Consider the following 10818-nt stretch of genomic DNA (forward strand, 5'->3'; position numbering starts at 1 on the left):
TCTTGGTTTATAACAAAATCTGCGAAATAGTTGGAACGAAATTGTTTATGGATTATGTTTTTGTGACTTATAATGAACAATATTTATTAATATCATTCTCAACCACGGTCTTTAGTTTTTGAGTTAACAACCATTCTGTAGTTAAAAACCTTTAATTTGAAATATTTGGGTTTTTGATTCGTTGCGTTGGTAATAGTCATAGTTAGGTTATAATTGCTTGTGGATAATGTTTTCTTGATTCATAACGAACAATTTTTATCCATAACATTTTCTCCCATCATCTTCACTTTGCGAGATATGATAAAAATGTTTATCCAAAAACGTCAATTTTGCCTTTTTCAAATTTTTTGGTTTATAACAAAAAATGCCAAATAGTTAGAACGAAATTGTTTATATATTATATTATTATGAGTTATTATGGACATTTTTTATTAATATCATTTTCCTTAATTTTTGAGATAAAACCATTTTAACAATACCCAGAAAATCCTCGTTTTTGAAGTACAATTTTTGCAAGGTTGGCAAATACACAACTTTGAAGGACAATTGGGAATAATCATAAAATTCTTCTGCTTTTTCGGAACTTTAGCTGTTTTTCCTTTCAAGGCTAAGGCCGTCCAAAAAACTTAGGAACGAAGTCTTACTGTTTTTTAAATCAATTAAACATTAATTAAAAGTTTTAAAATTCGTTTATTGACAAGATATATAAAATAAGAAAATCCTAATCTGAAATCTTAATTCTTGAAAATTCCACCAATTTTATTGTAGGGCTTTCATGTCAGTATTTGGTATCAAAAACGTGATGAGAACTGCTATTAAAATACATGATCCGATAAGAATAAATGGGGGTAAACAGCCTAATTCTAATAAAATTGGAAAAATTACGTTTCCTCCCATAGCCCCCATTCTTCCTATCATTAAAGCTAGAGATATAGCAAATGTTCTGAAAAAAAAATTAGTAAAGATATGAATGTTGTTAAAACTTTTTTTACCTCAAAGTCGTAGGAAATAAATCGACAACAACCGATAATTGAACATTTATACAAACACCAAGCAAGGAAATAAATATTGCTGAAAGTGCAGTTGTAGTTGCAGTATTTTGGGCGAAATATATGCAAAATCCTGAAATTCCACTGATAGTTCCAAGAACAACTAAAATAAAATAAAAATATAAATATCATAAAAATAATAAATTTCGATACAAACCTAACAAACTCTTTTTCCCAACTTTATTAATAACAATACTAGCTATTATAGTCGTTATAATTGAAGCAGCACCAATAATTAAAACGTTCGTATAAACACCTCCAACAGATTTATTAACAATACATTCAACATTTGACGATACATTTTGATTTGGAGTAATAATTTCTAACATTTCACATAAACTCGCAGTTTTATCATATTTCGCTTGATAATCATTAATAGCTGTGAATATTTGTGGTAACCATAATCTTAATGTATTTGTTCTAAAAAAACATAATTAACCAAAATAATTACAGTAAAACAAAAATGGATTAATTAGGGGGAAGGAATTGTCCATTATAGTTAAAAGTCCTTTATATGAAAAATTTTTAATGAATAAATAATTGATAACTAACAATTAAAACTAGAACTAACACTAGACTTAGAAGTAGAAACATTCGGGTTTAGCCGAACGTCTCTTAAGACGGCTAAATGCGAATGATTCTAGTTCAAAGTCTTGTGTTAGTTCTAGTGGGTGGTGCAAAACTAGAACTAACACTAGATCGAGAACTGGAAACATTCGGGTTTAGCCGCACGTCTCTCAAGACGGCTAAACCCGAATGATTCTACTTCTAGGTCTGGTGTTAGTTCTAATGACAGTCAGTGTAAAACTAGAACTAACACTAGACCTAGAACTAGAAACATTCGGGATTAGCCGAACGTCTCTTAAGACGGCTAAACCCGAATGATTCTAGTTCTAGGTCTTGTGTTAGTTCTAGTGGGTGGTGCAAAACTACGACTAACACTAGGCTTAGAACGAGAATCATTCGGGTTTAGCCGAACGTCTCTTAAGACGGCTAAACCCGAATGATTCTAGTTCTAGATCTAGTGTTAGTCCTAGTTTTGCACCAGCCACTAGAACTAATACAAGACCCAGAACGAGAATCATTCGGGTTTAGCCGCACGTCTCTTAAGACGGCTAAATCCGAATGATTCTAGTTCTAGATCTAGTGTTAGTCCTAGTTTTGCACCAGCCACTAGAACTAATACAAGACCCAGAACGAGAATCATTCGGGTTTAGTCGCACGTCTCTTAAGACGGCTAAATCCGAATGATTCTAGTTCTAGATCTAGTGTTAGTCCTAGTTTTGCACCAGCCACTAGAACTAATACAAGACCCAGAACGAGAATCATTCGGGTTTAGCCGCACGTTTCTTAAGACGGCTAAATCCGAATGATTCTAGTTCTAGATCTAGTGTTAGTCCTAGTTTTGCACCAGCCACTAGAACTAATACAAGACCCAGAACGAGAATCATTCGGGTTTAGCCGCACGTCTCTCAAGACGGCTAAATCCGAATGATTCTACTTCTAGGTCTAGTGTTAGTTCTAATGACAGTCAGTGTAAAACTAGAACTAACACTAGACCTAGAACTAGAAACATTCGGGTTTAGCCGCACGTCTCTCAAGATGGCTAAACCCGAATGATTCTAGTTCTAGATCTAGTGTTAGTCCTAGTTTTGCACCAGCCACTAGAACTAATACAAGACCTAGAACGAGAATCATTCGGGTTTAGCCGCACGTCTCTCAAGACGGCTAAACCCGAATGATTCTACTTCTAGGTCTAGTGTTAGTTCTAATGACAGTCAGTGTAAAACTAGAATTAACACTAGACCCAGAACTAGAAACATTCGGGTTTAGCCGAACGTCTCTTAAGACGGCTAAACCCGAATGATTCTCGTTCTAGATCTAGTGTTAGTCCTAGTTTTGCACCAGCCACTAGAACTAATACAAGACCTAGAACGAGAATCATTCGGGTTTAGCCGCACGTCTCTCAAGACGGCTAAATCCGAATGATTCTACTTCTAGGTCTAGTGTTAGTTCTAATGACAGTCAGTGTAAAACTAGAACTAACACTAGACCTAGAACTAGAAACATTCGGGATTAGCCGAACGTCTCTTAAGACGGCTAAACCCGAATGATTCTAGTTCTAGATCTAGTGTAGTCCTAGTTTTGCACCACCCACTAAAACTAATACAAGATCCAGAACGAGAATCATTCGGGTTTAGCCGCACGTCTCTTAAGACGGCTAAACCCGAATGATTCTAGTTCTAGATCTAGTGTTAGTCCTAGTTTTGCACCAGCCACTAGAACTAATACAAGACCCAGAACGAGAATCATTCGGGTTTAGCCGCACATCTCTCAAGACGGCTAAACCCGAATGATTCTACTTCTAGGTCTACTGTTAGTTCTAATGACAGTCAGTGTAAAACTAGAACTAACACTAAACCTAGTACTAAAAAACATTCGGGCTTAGCCGAACGTCTCTTAAGACGGCTAAACCCGATTGATTCTAGTTCTAGATCTAGTGTTAGTCCTAGTTTTGCACCAGCCACTAGAACTAATACAAGACCTAGAACGAGAATCATTCGGGTTTAGCCGCACGTCTCTCAAGACGGCTAAATCCGAATGATTCTACTTCTAGGTCTAGTGTTAGTTCTAATGACAGTCAGTGTAAAACTAGAACTAACACTAGACCTAGAACTAGAAACATTCGGGATTAGCCGAACGTCTCTTAAGACGGCTAAACCCGAATGATTCTAGTTCTAGATCTAGTGTTAGTCCTAGTTTTGTACCAGCCACTAGAACTAATACAATACCCAGAACGAGAATCATTCGGGTTTAGCCGCACATCTCTCAAGACGGCTAAAAACGAATGATTCTACTTCTAGGTCTACTGTTAGTTCTAATGACAGTCAGTGTAAAACTAGAACTAACACTAAACCTAGAACTAGAAACATTCGGGCTTAGCCGAACGTCTCTTAAGACGGCTAAACCCGAATGATTCTAGTTCTAGGTCTTGTGTTAGTTCTAGTCGGTGGTGCAAAACTACGACTAACACTAGACTTAGAACTAGAAACATTCGGGATTAGCCGAACGTCTCTTAAGACAGCCGACTGATTCTAGTTCTAGGTCTTGTATTAGTTCTAATGACAGTGTTAGTGCAAAACTAGAACTACCACTAAACCAGAAATAGAATTATTAGGGTTTAGCCGTCTTGAGAGACGTGCGCCTAAACCCGAATGATTCTAGTTCTAGGTCTTGTATTAGTTCTAGTAGCTGGTGCAAAACTAGGACTAACACTAGATCTAGAAATAGAAATATTTGGGTTTAGCCGAACGTCTCTTAAAACGGCTAAATCCGAATGATTCTAGTTCTAGGTCTTAGTTAGTAACTGTGCTAGTGGTAAACTAGAAGAACTAGTTTTAGTATATTTATATATTCTTACCCACACATTCCTCCCATAAACATTAAACAAACCAAAACAATATTAATAAGATGAGGTGGTAAAAATAATGTTTTGATGTGTCTAAACCCTTCGCATAATTTTTCTTTGGTCGTTCTTTTATTATTATTATTATTATTTCCCTCGATATAATTTTCATCGATTAAAATTTTAATTGGAAACTTTTCAGTAGATTTTCCAGTATTCATCGAATAAATTTGTTGAAAAACTTTCAAAGCAACTTCATTTTTCCCACTGGTCATCAAAAATTTCGGACTCTCCGGTAAAAATGAATGCCCGATTGTGCTTATTAAACTGGGCAGAGTGCAAATTAATATAAAAAAATTCCAAGAATGCAAATTAAAATTATCTTTTGATACATCCCAATTTTGGGGGAGAATTCCCCATGCCAAGAGTGGCAAAAATAAATTCGCAAAGTTGTAAATAACGCCCAAACTGATTAAGAGCTTCGCTCGGTATTTGGCTGAGTGGAATTCGGATAAAGCTGATGTTAACGCAGCGAATGGACCATTTATTCTATAAATATTAAAATAATTTTTTTGTATAATAAGGTAATATTAACTTACACAAAACCCGTCATAAATTTAGCAGCCATCAACATTTCAAAATTTTGCGACAATCCAGCTATAAACACAAAGAACGCATCCAAACCATAACCGATAACCAATAATTTTTTCCTTCCAAAAGCATCTGCTAAAAATCCCCAAATAAAAGCACTTGAAATCATTCCTAAATAAGAGATTGCGTTTAACATTCCTCTTCCTTCTAACGACAGGTTTAAATCGCAATGGGCCGATGGTACAACATAAGCCATTGCTGTGCTATCAAACATTGCAGCCCAACCACTTGGTAAAGCTAGTAAGATTAAGAGGAAATTAAATTTTCCAAAACCAGTAGCAGCTATTGCCGTTTCAAAATCAGCTTCTAAAAATATATTTAAAATTGGAATTAAAAGAGGTTCTTACAAAATTAGACTTATAAAAATGTTGTTGGTATGTGTCAAAATGTTACTAATCAATTAAAAACATCATCAAGCTATTTCAAAATGCCAAAGAAAGTTAATAACATATTTTGCAGAAACTTCAAAAACTCTAGAATACGGAAAAAAGTTAGTGGCATGGATCAAATTTGCTTTGGTTGATTATAAACATACCTGGGATGATTAAGGAGGATGAAGAAATGAAAAAAAAGATTGTTGGTGTTTTTTGCAAGTTTATCAAATAGCAGAAATTAAATATTATTTGGTGGTATGTGTCAAAACGACACTAATAGTTTGGAAAAATGTTGAAACGAAGGCTAAGTTGTTCGCAATACTTCTGGTGAACGTAATACTTGCTTTAAGTGTGTTTGAAAAGAAAACCACCATATAAACAGCACCACAATATTGTTAGTTGAAGAGTCCTGTACCAGAATAAGACGCAAGAAAGTCGCATAAATGCGTTTGTATGAAAAACGGTGAAAATGGACTTTCTAAGAAAAGTATGCAGAGTATTAAGCTTGGATCATGTTCCAAATTAAATCGACATTGATGAGGTTGAATCCAAACAGTTGATAAGATATAATAATATAAATTGATGGCCAAAAAGAGCTTTTGATATGTACCTCAATATAGAAGAAAGAGAGGTAGACCAAATACATCCTGGATTTAAGTGATCAGACAGATTATAACTGATCAAGCCTTACCAGAGGAGGGATGGAGGAATAGAAAAAAATGGAAAGATCGAAATGTGGGGTGCGGTAAAGGAACCGTGCCATTATATATAAGATAAAATTGTTGGTGTTTCTGGCAAGTATATCAAATAGCAGAAATTAAAAATTACTTGTTGGAATGTGTCAAAACGACACTAATCGATAGGAAAATTTATGAAACGAAGGCTAAACGGTTGTCAATAGTTCTGGTGAACGCGAAACTTGCTTTAAATGTGTTTGAAAAGAAGACCAACATATAAACAGACCCACGATAATATTAGTTGAAGAGTCCTGTCCGAGAACAGGATGCAAGAATGTCGCAAAAATGCGTTTGTATGCTCGAAACGGTGGAAATGGACATTCTAAGAATAGTAGGCAGAGTGTAGCGTTCTGTGGCAGCAGCTCCATTTGAAAACATAAAATTGTAATTCATTTGTTATTATTTTTATATTCACACACAATTGTTTTTGAAGCAAAACATAACAGACGCAAAATAAAAAGTCTGCCAACAGTTAATTTTATAATTGTATTATTATGTTGGCTAATACCTCATAGCCACACAGAGTATCAAGCATGGAACGTGTTCCAAATTAAATTGAAATTGATGAGGTTGAAACCAAACAGTTGATATGGTATAATAATATAAACCGATAGCCAAAAAGAGCTTTTGATATGTATCTCAACATAGAAGAAAGGGAGGTAGACCAAATATTTTCTGGATTTAAGTGATCAAACAAATTATAACTCATTACCAGAAGAGGGATGGAGGAATAGAAAAGAATGGCAAGATCGAAATATGGGACACGGTAAAAGAATCCTGCTTTTATATATAAGATAAAATTGTTTCTCTTTTTGGCAAGTTTATCACATAGCAAAAATTGAAAATTATTTGTTGGTATGTGTCAAAACGACACTAATCGTTTGGAAAAATGTTGAAAAGAAGGCTAAACTGTTGGGAATACTTCTGGTGAACTAAAAACTTGCTTTAAGTGTGTTTGAAAAGAAGACCACCATATAAACAGAGCTACGACATTATTAGTTTAAGAGTCCTGTTCGAGAACAGGATGCAAGAATGTCGCAAAGATGCGTTTGTATGCTCGAAACGGTGAAAATGGACTTTCTAAGAAGAGTATGCAGAGTATCCTGAAACATGTTACAAATAAAATTGAAATTGATGAGGTTCAAACCAAACAGTTGATATAGTATAATAATATAAACCGATGGCCAACAAGAGCTTTTGATATGTATCTCAACATAGAAGTAACATAGACTAAGTATATCCTGGATTTAAGTGATCAGACAGATTATAACTGATCCAGCCTTACCAGAAGAAGGATAGAGGAATAGAGAAGAATGGCAAGAGCGAAATGTGGGATGCGGTAAAGGAACCCTGCCATTATACAGGGTGTTTCGGTGACTCGGGGAATAGTTAATCAAAGTTAGAAAATTTTAACACATTTTTCTAAATATCTTAAACACTATTTCACATAAAATCATTAGGCAATTTTTGAGTTGGATCGGTACGCGGGAACAATGCTATACAGGCTGTTCCTAAAGTTTGTTTGCTCAGAACTTTTTTATTCTATCATTTATTTTTGCAGTTTCTAATAGTAAATTTAGTTTACAAACTTTATCATTCTTAGAGAATATTGATAAAATCCACCGTTTTCGAATTAAATGCAAAAATGTTAGGCTCCGAATTCAATAACACTAAAAAAAAAAAATAATCTGAATTGGCAATGACAAGTGAAAAATATGTTAAGTATAAGTTATGACAGCTCAGTTCGATTTTCACTTGTCATTGCCAATTCAGATTTTTTTTTTTTTAGTGCTATTATTGAAATCGGAACCCAACATTTTTGCATTTAACACGTAAACGGTGATTTTTATCAATAATATCTAAGAATAATAAAAGTTTCTAAACTAAATTTTCTATTAGAAACTGCAAAAATAAATGTAGGGTTATAATAGAATAAAAAAGTTCTGAGCAAACAAACTTTAGGAACAGCCGGTATAGCATTGTTCCCGCGTACCGATTTAACTCGTAAATTGCCTAACGATTTTACATCACATTGATTTATACTGTACCAAATTTAAACGTTTTACTGTAAATAGTGTTTAAGATATTTGGAAAAATGTGTTAAAATTTCCTAACTTTGATGGCCTGTATGTTTGAAATTTGAAGACTTTTACTAATTTTTTTTACATGAATCGTCATCATTTTCATTCTAGTATATGTGGTTAAATTTGTTCCCCGAGTCACCGAAACACCTGTATATAAGATAAAATTGTTGGTGTTTTTGACAAATTTATCAAATAGCAGAAATCAGTAATCGTTTGGAAAAATGTTGAAACGAAGGCTAAACTGTTGGCAATACTTCTGGTGAACTCAAAACGAAGACCACAATAAAAACAACGCCACGACATTATTAGTTGAAGAGTTCTGTTCCAGAACAGGACTCAGAAATGTCGCAAAAATGCGTTTGAATGGTCGAAACGGTGAAAATGGACTTTCTAAGAAGAGTATGCAGAATATCAAACCTTAAACGTGTTACAAATAAAATTGAAATTGATGAGGTTGAAACCAAACAGTTGATATGGCATAATAATATAAACCGATGGCCAAAAAGAGCTTTTGATATGTATCTCAACATAGAAGAAAGAGAGGTAGACCAAGTATATCCTGGATTTAAGTGATCAGACAGATTATAACTGATCGAGCCATACCAGAAGAAGGATGAAGGAATAGAGAAGAATGGCAAGATCGAAATGTGGGATGCGGTAAAGGAACCCTGCCATTATATACAGGGTGTCTCAGCGAGACCGGTCATTAGACGTTTCTGGGGTTCTGGCGAAAATAAAAATTTGAGAATTCAGACTTAAGTATTATCAAATACGATCTCTTCGTCTAAAATATTTTCAGATTTCTTGCACTTCCGGTTATACCGGAAGTCGCCACCAACTTTATTGTTTTAAATGGAACACCCTGTATATTTTTACATATTTGGACTTGTCTGTTTTCAAGATTTATAAATAACTTTACTTTTTGCAATTTGATTCGGCCGTTCTCGAGTTATTCGATTTTTTCTAGAAAAATCTGCTCCAGCAGACATTTGTTCAAAAAATCAGAGAACACTCGATTTTTGGGATATCAATTTAGGATTGAGAACATGCTTAAGCAACATGATGGAGTATGTTTTGGTGTCAAGAACTGCTGTCTAGAACGTTTGGTCACTGTACTATGGCACGTTATCTTTTCAAAATTTGGAAGTACCATAACTTCATTTTTTTAAATGGCACCCCGCATATTTTATTTCTTAGTCGTCTTCGGTGTCTCATTCTACATCTTTTATATCCCATATGTCCCATGCCTAATATTAATAGTTTGGGAGATAATTAGGGTTTTTTGAAAAATGCACACATATCATATGGATATTTAGCCTAGTGTGCCATGAAGAGAACGTAATTGATAATACTCAAGTCTGCATTCTCAAATTTTTTGTTTGGCCAGAACCCCAGAAACGTCTAATGACCTGTCTCGCTGAGACACCCTGTATAAAATGAAATTGTTGGTGTTTCTGGCAAGTTTATCAAATAGCAGAAATTAAAAATTACTTGTTGGTATGTGTCAAAACGACACTAATCGTTTGGAAAAATGTTGAAACGAAGGCTAAACTGTTGGCAATACTTCTGGTGAACTCAAAACTTGCTTTAAGTGTGTTTGAAACGAAGACCACAATAAAAACAACGCCACGACATTGTTAGTTGAAGAGTTCTGTCCCAGAACAGGACTCAGAAATGTCGCAAAAATGCGATTGTACGCTCGAAACAAGGTTGCAAACATGGTTGATATGGTATAATAATATAAACTGATGGCCAAAAAGGGCTTTCGATATGTACCTCAACATAGAAGAAAGAGAGGTAGATCAAATACATCCTGGATTTAATTGATCAGACAGATTACGAGTATAACTGATTACCAGAAGAGGGATAGAGGAATAAAGAAGAATGGCAAGATCGAAATGTGACAAGAAGATAAATTATTAATATTGTCTACTTTTTATCTATTATTTACAACATTTTACCTTTCTCTTTATCCTCATATTTTTCTTCTTTAACGTCAATTTCTTTTGCCAACATATTTAAAAAAAGAATAACTCACTGCCACTTTCACTGTCGATTTCAAGAAACTCTTAGTTCCATGGAAATATACTTAAAAGTAATTACATTCAAGTTGTGTTTCACAATTTATATTATAATATACTCACTCACCAAAGCAAATAAGATTAAAATTATTGTTATGACAGAACAATCGTTTTCGTTCATAAAAACATGCACACCATAAAGTAAGTGTAAATAATGATCAGGATATTTAAGGATTTTTTTGACATTAATGAGTTTTAAATAAGCACTTTGAAAATTGTTAAAATCATTGAGTAGAGTAGATTCAACCGTTTTTAATGGTTGTGTTGCCAAGAATAAATAAAATTTAAAAAAATGGGTGAAAATCGATTAAAATATATTAATATTTTCTTGTTTATAACAAATCTTTTTGGAATAACACCACCGTTAGATAAAACTTTTCGTCTTAAAACGTACTCAAAAAAGTTAAGAATTTTTTACATAATCGTAATAATTTTC

General features: G+C 34.1%; 1 protein-coding gene across 1 annotated transcript; it reads right to left on the bottom strand.

Moving 5' to 3' along the window:
* Positions 1 to 670: 670 nt before the first annotated feature.
* Positions 671 to 10395, bottom strand: LOC111420063 (synaptic vesicle glycoprotein 2B-like). The gene is made up of 6 exons (XM_023052969.2): positions 10263 to 10395; positions 5055 to 5412; positions 4471 to 5004; positions 1207 to 1469; positions 993 to 1152; positions 671 to 943 (listed from the first exon to the last, which is right to left on the bottom strand). Exons 1-6 carry the CDS (start codon positions 10315 to 10317, stop codon positions 760 to 762), a joined length of 1554 nt encoding a protein of 517 aa, XP_022908737.2. The 5' UTR covers positions 10318 to 10395; the 3' UTR covers positions 671 to 759.
* Between the last annotated feature and the right edge of the window lie 423 nt (positions 10396 to 10818).

This window comes from Onthophagus taurus, chromosome 3, assembly GCF_036711975.1.
Source record: "Onthophagus taurus isolate NC chromosome 3, IU_Otau_3.0, whole genome shotgun sequence".
Classification (NCBI taxonomy): Eukaryota; Metazoa; Arthropoda; class Insecta; order Coleoptera; family Scarabaeidae; genus Onthophagus; species Onthophagus taurus.

Coding starts and splice junctions, on each gene's coding strand:
- LOC111420063 (XM_023052969.2), bottom strand. CDS start 10,317: ATGTTGGCAAAAGAAATTGACGTTAAAGAAGAAAAATATGAGGATAAA. Junction 1,470..4,470: donor TTTATGGGAGGAATGTGTGG/GTAAGAATATAT, acceptor ATGTTTTTTTAG/AACAAATACATTAAGATTAT. Junction 1,153..1,206: donor TGGGAAAAAGAGTTTGTTAG/GTTTGTATCGAA, acceptor ATTTTATTTTAG/TTGTTCTTGGAACTATCAGT.